Below are 16047 nucleotides of genomic sequence, written 5' to 3'. Positions count from 1 at the left end.
ACACACACTTTTGGTGTCTTGATCTGGGACAGGAGAACCTCAGGGGTGGAAAGGTCCTGCGCTCCCTGCTCAGGCTTCAGTGTATAATTCAGACACAGCCAGGGCTGGGGAGGGGGCTGGGGGTTGAGGAAAGACCTGAGCAGGGCAGACTCAGAGGCTCGGTGAGGGGGTGCAGATGAGGCGGTGCTATTGGGAAGGTGGGTTGGGATTCTAAGCCAGAACTTGAGTCCTAGGGAGCCGTGTGGTCTTGGGCAAGTCTCTTCACCTCTGTGAACCTCACGTTGTTCAGCCAAAAAATGGGAAATTATAGCCATACTTTGACAGCCCCACTTAGGAAAAAAGAGTCCACGTTTTGGAATCAGACTTTAAGTCTGGATTTCCCTCTGACTAGTTATGTGGCCTGGGGTTAATTAAAGTCTCCGAGTCAGTTTCTGAATCTGTAAGATGGGTCGTTGCAGGGACGCGGTGAGGTGACTGAGCTAGGAACACACTGGGAAGTTCAAGGCTTTATGATGCTGGTTTATCACTGCCTTGGAAAGGGGCTCTGGGAACTGGCTCTGGACCCTGCTGCCCCTTCTCCAGTTCCGCTGACCGCCGGCACATGGGTTCTCATTCTGCACCCCACACACCAGCCGGGTCTCTCCCTGCCTGGGTCCCCACTCCTTTCCACATTGCCTAGTTACCTAAGGCATCCCCACTGCTCCCACATTGTTTTAGTCACAACCTGGAAAGAAAGTCCTGACTCCTCTCCTGGAGGCTCCGAGCCCCAGCCTCAATCTGATACCTGGGTCCTTGGAGGATTCCGATTAATCCCTGGGAGGCAGGAGGGGCTGTTCTGAGGCTGGGGCCAGAAACTTGCAGTCATCCTGAGGTCCTAGACGCCCCAATTCTTCTTGAATAAAGCCTGCTTTGGTGTCCAAAGGTGGTTGGGGATGCACAGGAGACTTACTGTGGCCCACTTTGACCTGTTATGTGGCTGGTCTGGCAGCCACAACGCCGCCCTGTCCACCTCCCAGCCCTGGCCCCAGGGCTGGCGCTGCAGGTACCAGGGAGACGGTGGGAGGAGGGGGTGAGGGCTGGGGAGTAAGAGAGGCTGACAGGAGGCGGGGACTCTGGGGGGCTGAGGACTATAAAGGGGCTCGGGGGAGGGCAGGGACACCCATCCGGCCCTCAGGACTTAGGGTAAGTGGTCCCAGCCTGGGAGGGGGGAGGGAAGGCCGGGCCCTGGGGGGTCCTTGGGACTAGGGTCCTGGGGTGGGGGAAGGAGTTGATGCTTTGCAGAGCAGGGAGGTGGTACCAGGAGGTCTGGGGTCCTGCTTGGGTCTGGCTCTGCATGTGGTCGAATCTATCACCCTGGAAGAGCAGTCTGCTGACTAGAAGACTGAAAACCTGTGCAGGGAGGGAGTGGTGGCCATGCACACACAAGTGACCGCGACCTTGTGAGTGACAGGGTCCGAGGGTGCGACTGTGCCCGTTGGCTGAGGGCGACAGAAGCAACAGGGTCTTCTCCAGGACCTGTCCCTGAATGTCTGCCCTGGCAGGGGGCGGCTGCGGGGGGGGAGTGGCGGCAGACCCGCAGGCACTGGATTTCTGTCCTTGGGTTCACAAGTTCGTTCTGTGCGCCCCCACCCAGTCGGTGAGCGGGAGAACCTCTTCAGCCCGGCCCGCGTCAGCCTCCTCAGAGCCACCAGGCCCTGGATGCCATGAGGCCTGGGTCTCCTGCCCCAGGTCCCCACCTCCTCTGTTTTTGAGTTTGCCAAGGGCTCATGACTGGGGCCGTCCTTGCTCCCCGGGGCGGGGTCTGCGAGGTGGGGCGGTCAGTCTGAGCAGCCCTTTGCTCTGCCCCTTTGTCCCCAGGCTTGGAGAAATGGGTGATGGGCTAAGGGGCTGTGCCGGTGGGCTCCGTTCTGCCTCTACCTTCCCCTGCTCTTTGCTTCTCAGATGCCTGCCACCCACCGCTGCCTCTCCCTGCTGCTTCTGTCTGCCTGTGCAGCTCTGTTGCTGCAGCCACCGCTGGGGACCCAGGGGGCCCCGCTGGAGCCAGTGTACCCGGGGGACAACGCCACACCAGAGCAGATGGCCCAGTACGCGGCTGAGCTCCGCAGATACATTAACATGCTGACTAGGCCCAGGTGCGTGTGAGAGAGTGAGAGCGAGAGAGAGCGAGCGAGTGAGAGATCCCAGTCCCTGCGCCCCTGGGCCACGACCTGGCCCCCAGCCCCTCCCATGCTCTTGGGAAAGCAGAACATCTCTACTGACCGGGCCTAGAGCCCTGGGCCCCAGGCGGGATGCTGCCCAAGGGTGGGCATGAGGCCGGTGAGCTGTCACGTGGGCACGGTGCTTGCCCCACCTGCCTCTCCCCTCGCAGGTACGGGAAGAGAGACAGAGAAGAAGCGCTGGACATCCTGGAGTGGGGCTCCCCCCGTGCCGCTGCCCCCAGGTGGGTTTGCTTCCCTGCTCTGTGTGCCTAGATCCCTGGGGCTGAAATGGGGGTGTGGGGAGGGGAGAGCAAAGGCCCAGGGCTGGCCTGAGGTCTCCCTAGGGTGCGAGGACTGCCCCTCGCACTGCCCCAGTCTGCCCTCTCCTCCCAGGGAGCTCAGCCCGATGGACTTGTAACGCCACCGCCTGCCTCCTCTGACTCCAAGGGCAATGCCGGCCCACCTCCCTGCTCTGCACCCTTGGCAATGGCCGAAGCTTGCTCCCTGCTCGCACACAGACTAAATAAAGCAAATCAAAGTCAGAGCTTCTGTGTGTGTGTGTGTCTCTGTGGACCCCCGGTGGGAGGAGGAGTAGGCCAAATGCCTGGGGGAGACAGGAGGAGGGGAGGGAGGCACTGAAGGGAAAGGAGGGTATTGTCAGGGATCCAGAAGGCCTGTCAGGTGGGGGGGGGCGGCAGAGCCCTTCAGGTCATCCTCTCGGCTTCACAGAGGGCCAGGCCCGGAGGGAAGGAGGGACTCCGCCAAGGCCATTCAGCAAGTCAGTGAGGCTTGAATCTTCCCATTTCAGCACTTCTAGACCGTCTTGATCAACAGCCTGATGACAGCCATGTCCCCAAATGCCCCCCTCCCACTGATGCTTTTCCACACGTAGGCAATAGGCGAAGTACGAATGTGTACTAAAGTGTCCTTGGCACGGGGCACGGGGCCAGGGGCCACGACCCAGCCCAGACAAATGACTGGTGACAAGTCGCCAGCTGCCCTCCTCCGGGCAGGTCAGAGACGGGTCACTGTGTGTGTTCAGTAGGAGCACGGCCTGTGCAGGGGGACTGCGATGGGGAGGGGCCTGTGCAGACTATCGGAGAAAGGAGCCTCCTGTGTGCCAGGGGTGCGCGACCCTCCCCATAACCCCGTGGGGGAGATACTGTTCTCACTCTACAGAGGACGAGACCGAGGTTCAGAGAGGTGCGGGAGCTTATCCCAGGTCCGGCGCAGACAGCAAGCTAGTCCAGGCACATAGCACCAGCTACAGAACCAGAGGAACTCAGCTCTGGCCCCAGGGTCTGCCCCTCTCTGTCTGTATGTCTGTCTGTGTGCTACAACCCCTCTGAGCCTCAGCTTCCTCATCTGTAAAGAGGGAAGGATGATAGGGTTGCAGTGAGCTTGACGTGAAATAACACGCATGAAACACCGAGAGTGCGGGGCGCCTGGGGGCGCGGTCAGTGGAGTGTCTGACTCCTGGTTTTAGCTCAGGTCCTAATCTCAGGGTCCTGGGATCGAACCCCGCGTCACCCCGCGGCTCTGCGCCCAGGGGGGATTCTGCTTGGGATTCTCTCTCTCTGCTCCTCCCCCCACTCACACACACTGTCTCTAAAATAAAAAGAAACAAACCTTTTTTTTTTTTTTTTAACTCAAAACAACCCAGGTGTTTGCAGCCGGAGGGAGTGAAAATGCCTCTTCCAGCAAGTAAACCCGTGGCGGTACTATGATGATGTCTCTGTGCACCGATACGCTCTAGGATCGATTTGTTGGGAATCTGAATTTTAGCCAAATAAATGCAATTACTTTTAAAAAGAAAAAAAGAAAAGAAACCCTGAGTGTGGCCGCTGGAGTCAGGTAAATGCTCAGGAAACGGGAGCTTCTCGGGGGCGGACTTGCCCCCGGCCAGCCAGCTGTTCTCCGTGAAGCATGCTAGCAGGAGCAGCCACGAGAAACCACGAAACCACGGGCTCCGCACACGTGACGCCCCACCTGAGGGAAGGGGGGCACAGTGAGCTCCGTGGGGCGCAGGCCGGGGCTCTGGAAGGCAGGCTTTCCGTGGCTACAAAGAAGCATCTATGAAGAACCAGAAACTTGGAGAGAACTGCTCCTGAGGGGTAGTGAAGTCCTGGGTGAGGAGCTCCTGGAGCGGCTGCGGGAGGGGAGGCTGCAGGGGGAGTTCGGCCTTCTGGCGCGGGGGGAGTCGTGGCCACCCAGGGGTCCAATCTGCGGGTTCTGCCCTCCAGCTCCAGGAGGGTGAGGACCCGGATTCTGCCCCAGGGCGGTCCGCACTAAGGACAAGCCTCGGTGGACCCCAGGGGCTTCGCCAGCCCTTGCCCTTCTTGGGCACCCTGAGTAGGTGGGGATGGGGTAGGGTGTGTGTGTGTGTGTGAGAGAGAGAGAGACCAGGAGGGAGCGAACATGTCTCTTGCCCCTTTTCCTGGGGCCGGGAAGCAATTGTGGATAAGGGATTCTCATGGCAGGGGTGGGTCATGAGGAGAAGGGAGAGAATTAGAACTGTTTTGGTTCCAGGAATGGCTTCTCCTGCCTTCCCCACATGCTCTGCCTGAAGAGACGGGGCTGTGGGTTTGATGGATGAGAGGCTCCCCTTTCTTGGACTCAGCACCTCACTGTGACCCGAAGACAAGGACTTGTATTTCCCCTCAAGTGCTGGTTGAGTCTGGAGTGTGCCAATGACCCGAGAGTGGAACCAGACCCTCAAAGGCACAGGACCGGAGAGGGTGCAGCTACGGTGGAAATGCTTGGCTTAGGGTGATTCTCAAACCCAAGGGAATGGCTGGGAGGGGGGCCGGTTACAGCAGAACAAAGTTCGAGTTTGCCAGAAATTTCTCTGGCAGCTAAGGGGATAGGCTGGGGGTAGGGAGAGAGGTAGACACTTGCCAGGGGCAGGAATTAGGATCCTGCTCAGGACAGACTTGTGTGTGACAGCTGGCTCCTGAGAGGTGCCTCTGAGGTTGAGCGCTTCTGCCCCCTGCCCCTGCCCCCTGCCCAGGCCTTCTGATGGTCACCAACACCACCTCCCCCTGCCTCCACGCCCCTGGAGAGTGCCACCCTTTCACCCAGCTTCTCAGGGACAGGCCCGGGCTGGGCTCATTGCCAGACAGGCTGAGAGGGGCCTGGAGGCCCAGGCAGGACTAAGTGTTCTTCACCTGAGGGGCAGGCTGAGGCGTCCCTAAGCCAACAGGGGACATCCCGGCTAGCATCGAAGCTGCCCGGCTCTGCGGAGACCCTTGTGCAGGAGGGGAGCCCCTGGCTGGAGCCCCTCCTTTGAGGTTGCTGGGACCTGCTCCTCTCACCTCTGCTGGCCGTCTGTTTAGAGGCTCCCCCTCCCAGTGGTGAATGCTGGTGGGGGGGGGGAGGCTGCAGGGAGGAGGCAGGACAGACCTGTAGGGGAGGTCTTTTTCTCTCACAGTAGGAACTCCAGGGCCCCCTCTCCCCTTGAAGGACAGGTCCCTTCCTGCCTAGGGCCCCAAAACTCACCAAGCAGTAGGGGTATTTCTCTTTATTGTTCTCCGGGAGGGTGAGGAAAGCGGGCAGGTAGGAGTTGCGGCTCCTCTCAGAATACAGAGGGGGTCGCTGGGCCAGGAGACTTGAGTCAGGCATTTGAGGCCAGGGCCTTGCCTGGAGAAGGAAGTCCCTGGGGCCCTGGTATTCCCCCCCACCCCCCAGGGCTTCCTCTCATTCCAGCTCAACTTGCCCTGGTTCTGTGGCTCCGGATGGGTGCCGGCCTGCCCAGGCTCTCCTACCTGGGGCCCTGGGAGGAGGGCGGCGGTTGGGGTTTCCCGATGGTCTGTTTGGGGGGGTTCACGGTGTTTACTGGTGGGGTTTTCGTGGTGTTCGCGGCTTTCTTGGGGTGTTTAGATTTCTTGGTGTCCTTAGACTTCAAGCTGGGGAACACGTCTTTGCACAGATTATGGGATGGCGAGGGCGGTGGGTGGGGTGCCCGGTGATGCCCCTTTCCTCCCCCACCCCTCTGCTCGTCTCTCCCCCACCCCGCCCACCTGCTGTTGAAGAGCTTCTCTAGGTACTTGTTGAAGTGGGCGAGGTTGGACATCCAGTGGGCCGCCCTGGGCCCGGGGGTCTCCTGCGGTTGCAGCTCCTCCCCCAGGGCACCCCGGGGCTCCAGCAGCAGCAGCAGCAGCACCAGGCACACCAGGGCTAGCGCGCACACGCAGCGCCTAGCCGGCGCCTGGGGGGCAGGAAAGAGACAGAGCCGCGGGGTGTCACGTGAAGCCCACTCGCTGACACCGGGCGGGGTGGACTCAGTGATCGGTCGGCCTCCGACACGCACGCAGGTGCGCGAGGCCATAAGGGACATCCCGGCGCCCAGGCCGATGGTGCGCACCTGGACATGCGCAGTGGTGCACCCACGCACAAAGCACCGGGTAAACGGGGTGGTGGGGATGGACCCACGGGGTCTGCGTGGAGCCACTGGTCAGCTCCCTGACCTCACCGACCTCTCCCCCAACTCCTTGCTCGCCCCACTCCAGCCTCTCCCGTCTCCTTGCTGTTCCTCAAAAATGCCAGACATGCCCGGAAGACTTCCTCCAGATACCGGCATGGCCAATGTCCTCACCTCCTTCAGGCATCAGCTCAAACTCCACCTCCTGAATGGTCCTACCCTGACAGCCCTGTTTAGAATTGCAACCCATCCTTTCACCTTGTACCTTTCCCTTCTGTGTCACCTTCTCACTTACTATATTCTATGCTTTTTCAAAACTGTCATCTCTCCCAAGAGGCACGCCCCTCCTCCCCCAGTGTAAGCACCATCAGAACTGGGACTCTGCCTGTTTTGCTCACAGATGTAGCATAAGCACGTAGAACAGTGCCTGACACTTCGCAGGGGCTCAATAATACATGTTAAATGGCTAACCCAGCTGCATACTGGAATGCCAGCCCAGGGAGCCCCATATGCGCACCCAGCTGTGCACAGAGAATTATATGCAGCCAACGCACAGGCACCCCAGTGACTCCCACACTGTGACAGCTATACACGTGATACACACCCTCCAGAGCCCCTGGGACCCCCAACCCTCTCTTGACCAGGAAATCCCCTCCTCTCCACCACCCAAAGCAGGGACAGGAAACCCTGGCAGCTGTCCTGACCATCAGACTGGCAGAGGGAGCTACCCTCCTTCATGCCCTTAATGCCCTGGGGAGGAGCTCTTGGTGCCAGCCGCCGTCCCCAAGCTCCTGGAGAACATAGCTGACAGGGGTCCCAGACTCAGCCATCGGACGTTACCATGGTGCTGGGCAGGTGTGGAGCAGCCTGGCGGAAGGCTATGTGGCAAGGACCTCCGAGGCCCTTTATATTCCTTCAGATCCATGCCTCCTTTCCCACAAAGGCTCCACGCCCAGCTTGGCCTCCTCCTGCCCCTGTGTCATAACCTGGGAGTTGGGAACAGGGAGAAAGTGGGGGTGGAAGCACATGGGCTGCCAGCTGTCCTGATCTGGGCACAGTTCGTGCCAGGGGCCTAGGGGTGCGGGTGGCAGAGGCGGGAGGCACTGGGGAGTCTGAGTCACTTTTTGCCTCAAGTCTACAGATCCCAGGGAGGAACTGTCTCTGGGGTTGAGAGGGGGGTGTGCTTTGCCGAAGGGCTATGCTTGGGGTTGGGATGGGGCCAGGCTGAGAGACCACGAGCCCCTTCCCACCCAGCTGGGGGCTCAGCACCCCTACTCCTGGCTTCCAGGCCTGCCTGGCAGGGGCATGGGGTGAGGTTAAGGTTTCTGCCTTAGGATTGCAGGCCCTACTGCTTATTCTGGAGGTTTTCATGGCCTGCCTAGCTACTTTGGAGACCCTGATGGGAGACCTGCGGAGCATTCTGAAGTGTGGTGGCTCTCAGCTGCCTGAATCCTGAACTCAGGGCTTGGGCTGGTCACAGAGCCTTGGCTATGTGGCCGTTAGGGCCCCTCGACCTGCTCAATGTTGCTGCTTTTCCGTGGCGAGGCTGTAAAATGTGGATTGATGCTTTTCATGCCAACCTCCGCGCCCCCAGAAGGGATACAGTAGGAAGAGCAGGGGTTTCTCGGTAGGAATCCTGACTTTACCTCTTCCTGGCTTTGTGACCTTGATTAAGGGACATGATCTTCCCTGAGCCTCCACGTCCTTGTCTGCGAAATGGAGCCGATCGCATCTCTAGCTGTCGTGAGGCTTAAGCTGAAGCCCTTGGACAGCTCCTGGCACACAGTGTTTAACATATGTGAGCCCCTCCATTCAAGGATGTACCCTTTCCCCCCATCCTCACTTCTCCCTTAGGGGAGGAGGTGAGAAAATCAATGTCAATGTCCCCGAAGTTTATGGGATGGCTCAGCAGCCAAGTGAAGCAGGACCTCATTTCCATGGAGCCAAGACTCTCAAGAAAAAGAAACGAGATTCCCATGATAAAATTCCATAGTACAAGTTGGGAGGAGAGATCTAGGTGTCAGTGTACCCCTAATCCCAACAAACAGGCTATCTTTTGTTTCACTTAGGCACAAGCCCAGCGTTGCTGACCCCATTCCTGAAAGAGCTCCAGCGATGTGCCCTTTTGCAGCCTTGACCGTGAGGAACACAAGGTGCCCTTACAAAACCCGGGTCTTTTCCATAAGGCACCGAGGGCTCTCAGTGCCTCGCTCTTCTGGACTCACTCACTCATTCCAGGAACTGTCAAGTTCTGAGGGATGGTGTGCCCCTACCCACCTTCCTGGCCCGGAAGAAGAGAAAATGCTTGATGAGCAGGTGAGCAGGGGTGAGCAGGTTGGGGAAGGAGGCACGAAGCACTCAATATTATTATCACAATAATAATCCCCAATCACAAATTACTATCACAATGATAACAGCCCCTGGAGTTTATAGTTATGTACTAATAACTGATAATCCCTGCCGTTGCTCGGTGCTGGGAGAAGCACTCTGTTGCAGCATCTCTAATCTTTTTTTTTTTTAAAGATTTTATTTATTTATTCGACAGAGACAGAGACAGCCAGCGAGAGAGGGAACACAAGCAGGGGGAGTGGGAGAGGAAGAGGCAGGCTCATAGCGGAAGAGCCTGATGTGGGGTTGGATCCCAGAACGCCGGGATCATGCCCTGAGCCGAAGGCAGACGCTTAACCGCTGTGCCACCCAGGCGCCCCATCAGCAGCATCTCTAATCTTAATGACACTTGCAGGCCTTAACTGCTTTTGCACTTGAGGAAACAGGCTCAGAGAAGTTAGGAGACCATCCAAGGCTAGTAGGGCTGAGATTCAAGCTCAGGACTGACTCAGATCTGGAGAAGCGGCCCCATTTTCTCGGCAAGTTACTCCCGGTCAGTTACACACGTTTCTGTCCCTTGGGATTCAGGCCATCTGCAGTCTGGAGTCTCCCCTCAATCACCTCCTGGTCCCTTGGCCTGTCAGCTCCTCCCGACCCCAGTGGGGTTGCTCGCTTCCTCACTCCCATTCTCTCTCCAACTGCTTGGCGCTGTTTCTCCCAGGGGCCTTTTTGAGGGGAGTCTTCCTTGTTTCTCCAGGCCTGATGGTTGAGACACAGGCATTGGCATCAGACTGACCTGGGTTCCCAGCTTGACATCACCACCGGTTGGCTGTGTGTCAGTTGCTTTGTTTCTCTGAGGTGTCCTCAGTCATGGGGGGCACCCTAGAGCTTGGTCGTGGGGCTACTGGGAGACAAAGCTGAAAGAAGGATCCTCAGGCTTGTGACCCCAAGTCTTCCTTGAGTTTTGTGACTTGCCCCAGGACCCTTCAGAGAAATTCTCTCTTTTACTTAATGTGCCTTAAACTGGATTTTTACTTGCTACCAAGCCAAACCAAAGCAAATTGAAAAACCTTTGACTAATAAGCCTGCCATGACTTCCTGGATTAAGCCCAAGCGTCTTCGCGTGACATTTGAGGTCCTTCACAATTTGACCTCAGCCCACTTAAAAAAAAAAACAAAAAACAAACAAACCTTCAAAAACAACTTTGGAGAAGTATAATTTAAACATGATAAAATTGGCCCATTTGAAATGCACTGTTGGATGAGTTCTGACAAATGTGTAACTGCCCCCACAGTCAAGACACAGAACATTCCATCCCCTCAGCTCGTTCCCTGCTGCCCTCTTCCAGTTCACCTGGCCCCAGACGACTGCGGAGCTGATCTCTATAGATTCGTTTTGCCCATCTTAGACTTCATGTAAATGACATCAAACAGTATGTTCTTTCTGTCTGGCTTCTTCGACTCAGCATGACGTCTTCGACATTCCTCCGTATCGTTAGGCGTATTAGCCATTCTTTTTTATTTGCTGAGGAGTACTGTTCCTTCTATCTGGAATGAGTGTCTTCTACTCCTCCACCCGGCAAAATCATGGGACTTGGTCCTGGCACTTCCTCTTCTGTGAAGCCTCCCTGGTCCCCTCCCTGCGCTGCCTTGGGCTCCTTGGATCCTCTCTGCATCCAGTGGCCTGGCGGTCCTCATCGGCCTACGCACCAGGCCCATCATCTGATGACGATCCCTTACCTAGTCCCATCCTTGGCTGTGCACTGGAATCATCTGGAGAACTTTCCAGCTCCTGTTGTACGGCTCCGCCCCCAGAATCCGCACCTCGTAGTTGAGTACCCACTTGATGGCAGACACTGCGTTAGGTGCCGGAGTTCCAGTAGTCAATAAGGTAGCGTCACTATCTCCAAAGAACTTCACAGTAGTGGGAAGAGGTTTTTAACTGAATGGACTAATTAATATTTCAAGAAATAGCTACCAACATACCACCTCTTGGAAACCCCCCCTTGGAAAGAAGGTTTTTACCTGCTTAAGAGCAGAGTGGGAAGTTGTCTCCTTGGAGACATATTTTGATGGAGTTTGAAGGGAATTCAGGAAGCTAGTTCCAACTCCCAACCTCCCATTTTACAGATGAGAAGACCAAGGCCAAGTAGCTGGGTTTTCTGCCCTGGAGGAGGAAGGTAGTCTCTGAAAGCCAGAGGCTCTCCCATAGGGACATCCGGGCTAGCTGCTCTTGAGAACTGCTAAGCTGTTCTCAAGCCCAGTGTCTGATGCCAAGTTAAGAAAAGATTTAGAGCACATTCGTAACAGTATTTTAATCAAGTCTAGATAAATTCAAGATCACGTTAAGCCGTGATGGATAACAGCAAAGGATCGGCTAGAAAGATTACAAATTGTTTCTAGATGTTTATTTCTTTTAGTGCTGATAATGTTATGCACTGTCTCAAATTAAGTCACATTTAAATGTTATTTAAGTTCAGTAGTTTTTGTAAGTTATCATATTTTTGTAGACTGGGGAATAATTTATGGAAAACGAGCACGTTTCTGTACTAACAAAAGCTGCTAAGCCAAGCTCTGCCATTTGTTTGCTGCGCGATCCTGGGCAAGTCATTGAACTCCTCTGTCCTTTACTGTTTTCATCTGTGAAGGAATGAAAGCTAAAAATAGTACCTATGAAGTGAAGTGCAGCATTGACTGAGGCCACACAACCTGGGGTCAAATCCCAGCCCCACCACTTAGCAGCGTCATGCCGACGGGCAAATTGCTCGATCTCTCTGTACTCCAGTCTCTCCATCTGTAAAATGGGGTGCTAGTACTCCCCGCCTCCACCCGTTGTTATGAGGATCGAAGAAATAGATACAGGCGAAGAGACTGGAACTGTGCATGGCAGAGCTCACACATGGCAGCACTGATGTGGGTGACGATTAGAGCAGGGCGGCAGCCCACATTGCAGGAGAAGGTTTTGAATTATGAATAAGCTTTTTGAAAATCCAAGAATGCAAATGAAGCAGTGGGGCGAACTGACTAAGCAAATGCCCAGACACAGTGGAAAGAAAAGATCTACCCCATTTCTCCTAACTCCATACCATCCTCCCTCTTCCCCCAGGAAGAATGGACTAGGGCCCATTGGCCGGACGGCCTGCTAACGGCTAACGGCTAATGGCTAATGGCTGGCTAAGGGAGTGGGAGCCTAGGGCACATCGGTGCTGTCAGAGGAGAACTCTTGAGGCGGGCACGCCTACAACAGCTCAGGACAATCAGGCTTTGCGCGTCAGTTGTGCCCCTGAAAGTGGTGATATAGGAAGAGCATCTGACAAGAATGCCAGGAGGCTTTGGGTTTGAGGGTTTGCCGTTGTGTGTCCTGGAGCTGTATACCATGATTGCTGGGGTTTCCTCGAAATTCTACTTTACTGTTAGATTCTCTGGGCCCTCCATGTGACCCAAGTTTAGGGGAAGGGTGGAAAGAGACAGAAGAAATCAAGAAAAGGAAGCTTTTGGGGTGCCTGAGTGGCTCAGTTGGTTAAGTGTCTGATTCTTGATTTTGGCTCAGGTCGTGATCTCAGGGTCATGCGATCCAGCCTTGCATTGAGCTTTGTGCAGGGTGTGGAGTCTGCTTAAGATTCTCTCTCTCTCTCTCTCTCTCCCTCTCTCCCTCTGCCCACCACCCCCAACACTTGTGCTCTCTCTCTTTCAGAAAGAAAGAAAGAAAGAAAGAAAGAAAGAAAGAAAGAAAGAAAGAAAAAAGGAAGCTCTTTAGAGGGCCAGCAGGTCTGAAAGCAAGTTGTCTGGATTCATCTATGCTCACAGGGAGCAGGAGAGGAAGGACAACTGGGAGAATGGGGAGCCTTTCAGGAACCAGTGCCAGTAGGTTGGAAGGAAGGGAAGAACGTGTATGTGTGTGCATGTGTGTGTGTGTGCGTGCGTAACAGGGAGACAACCACCAGAGGACCTCAGGCCCATTCAGGCTGTGAAGCTGGCTGAAGGAGCTCCCATCCCAAGAGTATCATTGGGTCGAAGATTCAGTACAGGGAAGAACAGAAGGTCCAAAGAGAACTTCAGGACTCAAGGTCATGCATGGTCTTTGGAGAAAATCCATTTGGACCCTTGAATTATGGCAACTGAGTTTTTGACGGCAGGGGCTCAGGGACTGGGGGTGCTAAGTCACTCTGGTCAAGCCCTCCTCAAAAGACCTAAGATCCTAGTAAATAAAAGAGGGAGAAAGAGAGGATAGGAAAAAGAGTCCCGGTAGGCTGGGGAGGAGGGTTCAAGAAAGGAGACGGTCAGGATGAGAAGGGGAGTGAGGGGCTCAGGGAGACTTTCAGGGTGCTTGAGAGGTCCCCTTCTCCACCTCCTGTCCCCAGCCCCCAAACCACAGTGGGGAAAGCAGGTTTGGGCTGCTGGGGAGGGTGCTTAGAATCCCACCACGGCAGAAACCGGCACTCCCCTAACTCATATACGCACGCGCGTGTGCATACAAACACATACACGGCACACTCACAGCTCACACATCTGTGCAGGCTATTCGTGCAGACACGCGTGCGTGTGCATAGACACAGCATACCGTTACCCCATCTGTGCACCTGTACATACATCCACATGGACACACAAATGATGGCAAGCACACTCATGCACACATAAACACACCCACAGACACGTCCCTGCGCGCACTTCAGGTCCTTCAGGTTTGCTGTCTGCGTGTGCAGTGCACATCTCCCGGTGTCTGCCCGCCGGCTCAGGAAGGCCCAGAGCTCCTGGGGGAACGTGACCACCTGCGCGGTTCCTTTCACCAGCCTCACTGTTGGTCTTTGAGAGGGGCAGGGGATGATGGAAAGGGGCATGTCCGGGGTGTTCCTGCCATAAGTCCCCACTCCCCGCACCCCCAACACAGACCCTGAGGCCTGCTGCACTGGCCCACACACTCCCAGTCCACTTGGAGCTCTGTAGCGATGCAGGTGACAGGGTAGCCCCGCCCCCGATGGCTCTGGCCTGGAGAAGGGCAATGGTGATGGCAGGAGGCAGAGATGATCGGACTTCTTCCCCTCTCAGGGCCCACCTGCTCCCCACAGCAGCACAGGGCAGGCAGCTGGAGATGGAAAAGCCAGAGGGCTTGGAGCCCCTGTGGGATGGGTAGGAGGTCCCCCACTCAGCCCTCAGGCACCTCAGAGAGGAGAGGTGCACAGCATGGGCCCAGGGTGGCTAAACCCCAAGGCAGAGGGCAGGAGAAGATTCCGGCCTCGAGGCTGGGAGCGGAGCAGTGGGCGCCAAGCAGGGCTGGGGGGAGGGGAAGAGCTTTTGCTGTGTGTGGCAGGGGAGGGGCAGAGAATGGCTCTGGGATTGGGACCTCCCTGCATTCCTGGGACGGGCACTTGGCCAGGGCATGTCCTGGGTAACCCGGCTCCCCTGCCATGGCTCACAAAGCACTTGTATACGGGTCACCCCCTCCCAGCTATTCCGAGTCTGGGAAGTGGATATTACCCAGCCCAGGCCAAACGACTTGCCTGAACTCACCCAGCAAGCTGCCCTACAGCTCTCCATAGCCCCTGCCCCTTCCGTCTCTACCCCAACCCACTCTACAAATGCTCTCAGGGCACAGGGGCTGGGAGGCAGCACAGGGCAAGTGGGCGTGTGGGCGTACATGCGTGCACTCCCGCACACACAGCCCTCTTCCAGGTCACCAGTTCAAGTGGGGACATCCTTTCTCCTTTCTGTCTCCAAACAACAACCCGAGTGCCTCACACAGTCTTCAGGGAATAATAGCCACCATCTAAAGCCTCCCTCCACTCTCTTCCCTTTGACCGCTCATCCCTGCTCTCTCCAGGTCTACAGGAGCACTCCAAGTTGTGAGGGTCTCCAGGAATGGATATTGGGTTATTGGGGGGTGGCTAGCAAGACTCCCTCCCACTCTGCATTGCCTTTTGGAAGCTCATCCCCGCTCTGGGGATGGTCTACCTATTCCTGGCCCCCTTATATGGGTCCACAGCAGAGCCCTTGGCCACTTGGTGGGGACAATGGAGGAAGAAGAAGATAAAAGTGGGTGGCATAGTTAGGGCTGGGCAAGATGCCACTAATGGTTTTTGGGCAGTGGGAAGAGGACATATTATCCATGCCAGATACGTGGGGAGCCAGCAGCTCTGGGGAGGACCCCCGCCTGCCCCAGGAGGACCTGAGCTCAGTTATGGGCACACCAGGTATCCAGAGACAGAGACTAAACACCCCGGCCCAGATGGCACCTAGCTAGAGCCCATTCAACCCAGACCCAAAGGGGAACCGGATTTATGGGGCACATTCTGTGTGCCTTGCATTGTGGTAGTCACTCTCCATGGGTCCCTTCCCAAGGTGGAGGGGGTTAGCCCCATTGTACCGATGAAAAAATTGAGGCTCAGACAGGTAATGTAACTGGCCTAGGACACACACATTATATATATAGTGTGTGTGTGTGTGTGTGTGTGTGTGTGTGTGTGTGTGTGTATGCAATGAGAGTTTCAAACTTTTTTTTCCCTGTTGAGAGGTACAACCAAGAGAAAAGTTTTCCAGAATAAGACCGTTGCAGGGGTCTGGGCGAGCATGAGGGTGCAGATAGACTTGGGATAGTTGTTGGCGGCCCCTGCTGGCCATCGTCGCGAGTGCACCATCACTCCATGCAGAGCCAGATCTGCTAGAAATTCCGAACAGCCGCTTTGAGTTTTATTTCTCTCCGTGTCCTGACTCTCAAAGCCCTGCGACGAACATCCACCAGAGGAAAACCTTGATTTTAAAGCGGAGACACTGACTGCACCCTTGTGATCTGCGGAGGCAGGGAGGAAGACTGAGCTAATTACAGAGGGAGAGGACGCTATCCCCCACGCCTCCCCACTCTCCTACACCCCACCCCCACCCCGAGGGGCAGCCACTAACTGCCCTGGGATGCATTTTGGACCCCTCCAACCTGTTTCCCTTCTCAGTTACTCTATTTCCCACCAGTAGCACTCTCATTCCTCGCGGCCCACTTACTGCACCTCTGTTAGGACATTCAGCTATCCCACCAGAAAGTGCTTTTTGTGTCTGACGCCTCCGCCCTCCCCGACCTCCACCCTAGACTGGGAGCTCCAGGAGATCAGCAGC

The 16047-nt window shown here is 56.1% G+C and overlaps 1 protein-coding gene across 2 annotated transcripts; it reads left to right on the top strand.

Annotated features, from left to right (window-relative positions):
• Positions 1–1092: 1092 nt before the first annotated feature.
• Positions 1093–2735, top strand: PPY (pancreatic polypeptide). 2 transcript variants are annotated; one of them, XM_002919730.4, is made up of 4 exons: positions 1093–1182; positions 1942–2132; positions 2369–2440; positions 2592–2735. In XM_002919730.4, exons 2-4 carry the CDS (start codon positions 1942–1944, stop codon positions 2614–2616), a joined length of 288 nt encoding a protein of 95 aa, XP_002919776.1. In that variant the 5' UTR covers positions 1093–1182; the 3' UTR covers positions 2617–2735. The 2 variants fall into 2 exon arrangements, with proteins under 2 accessions (XP_002919776.1, XP_034495703.1); XM_034639812.1 differs by lacking the exon at positions 1093–1182 and adding an exon at positions 1325–1439.
• The last annotated feature ends 13312 nt before the right edge of the window (positions 2736–16047 follow it).

Source organism: Ailuropoda melanoleuca, chromosome 13, assembly GCF_002007445.2.
Source record: "Ailuropoda melanoleuca isolate Jingjing chromosome 13, ASM200744v2, whole genome shotgun sequence".
Classification (NCBI taxonomy): Eukaryota; Metazoa; Chordata; class Mammalia; order Carnivora; family Ursidae; genus Ailuropoda; species Ailuropoda melanoleuca.
Note: the sequence above shows the minus strand (reverse complement) of the source record. Positions and strands in the feature narration are given on the sequence as shown.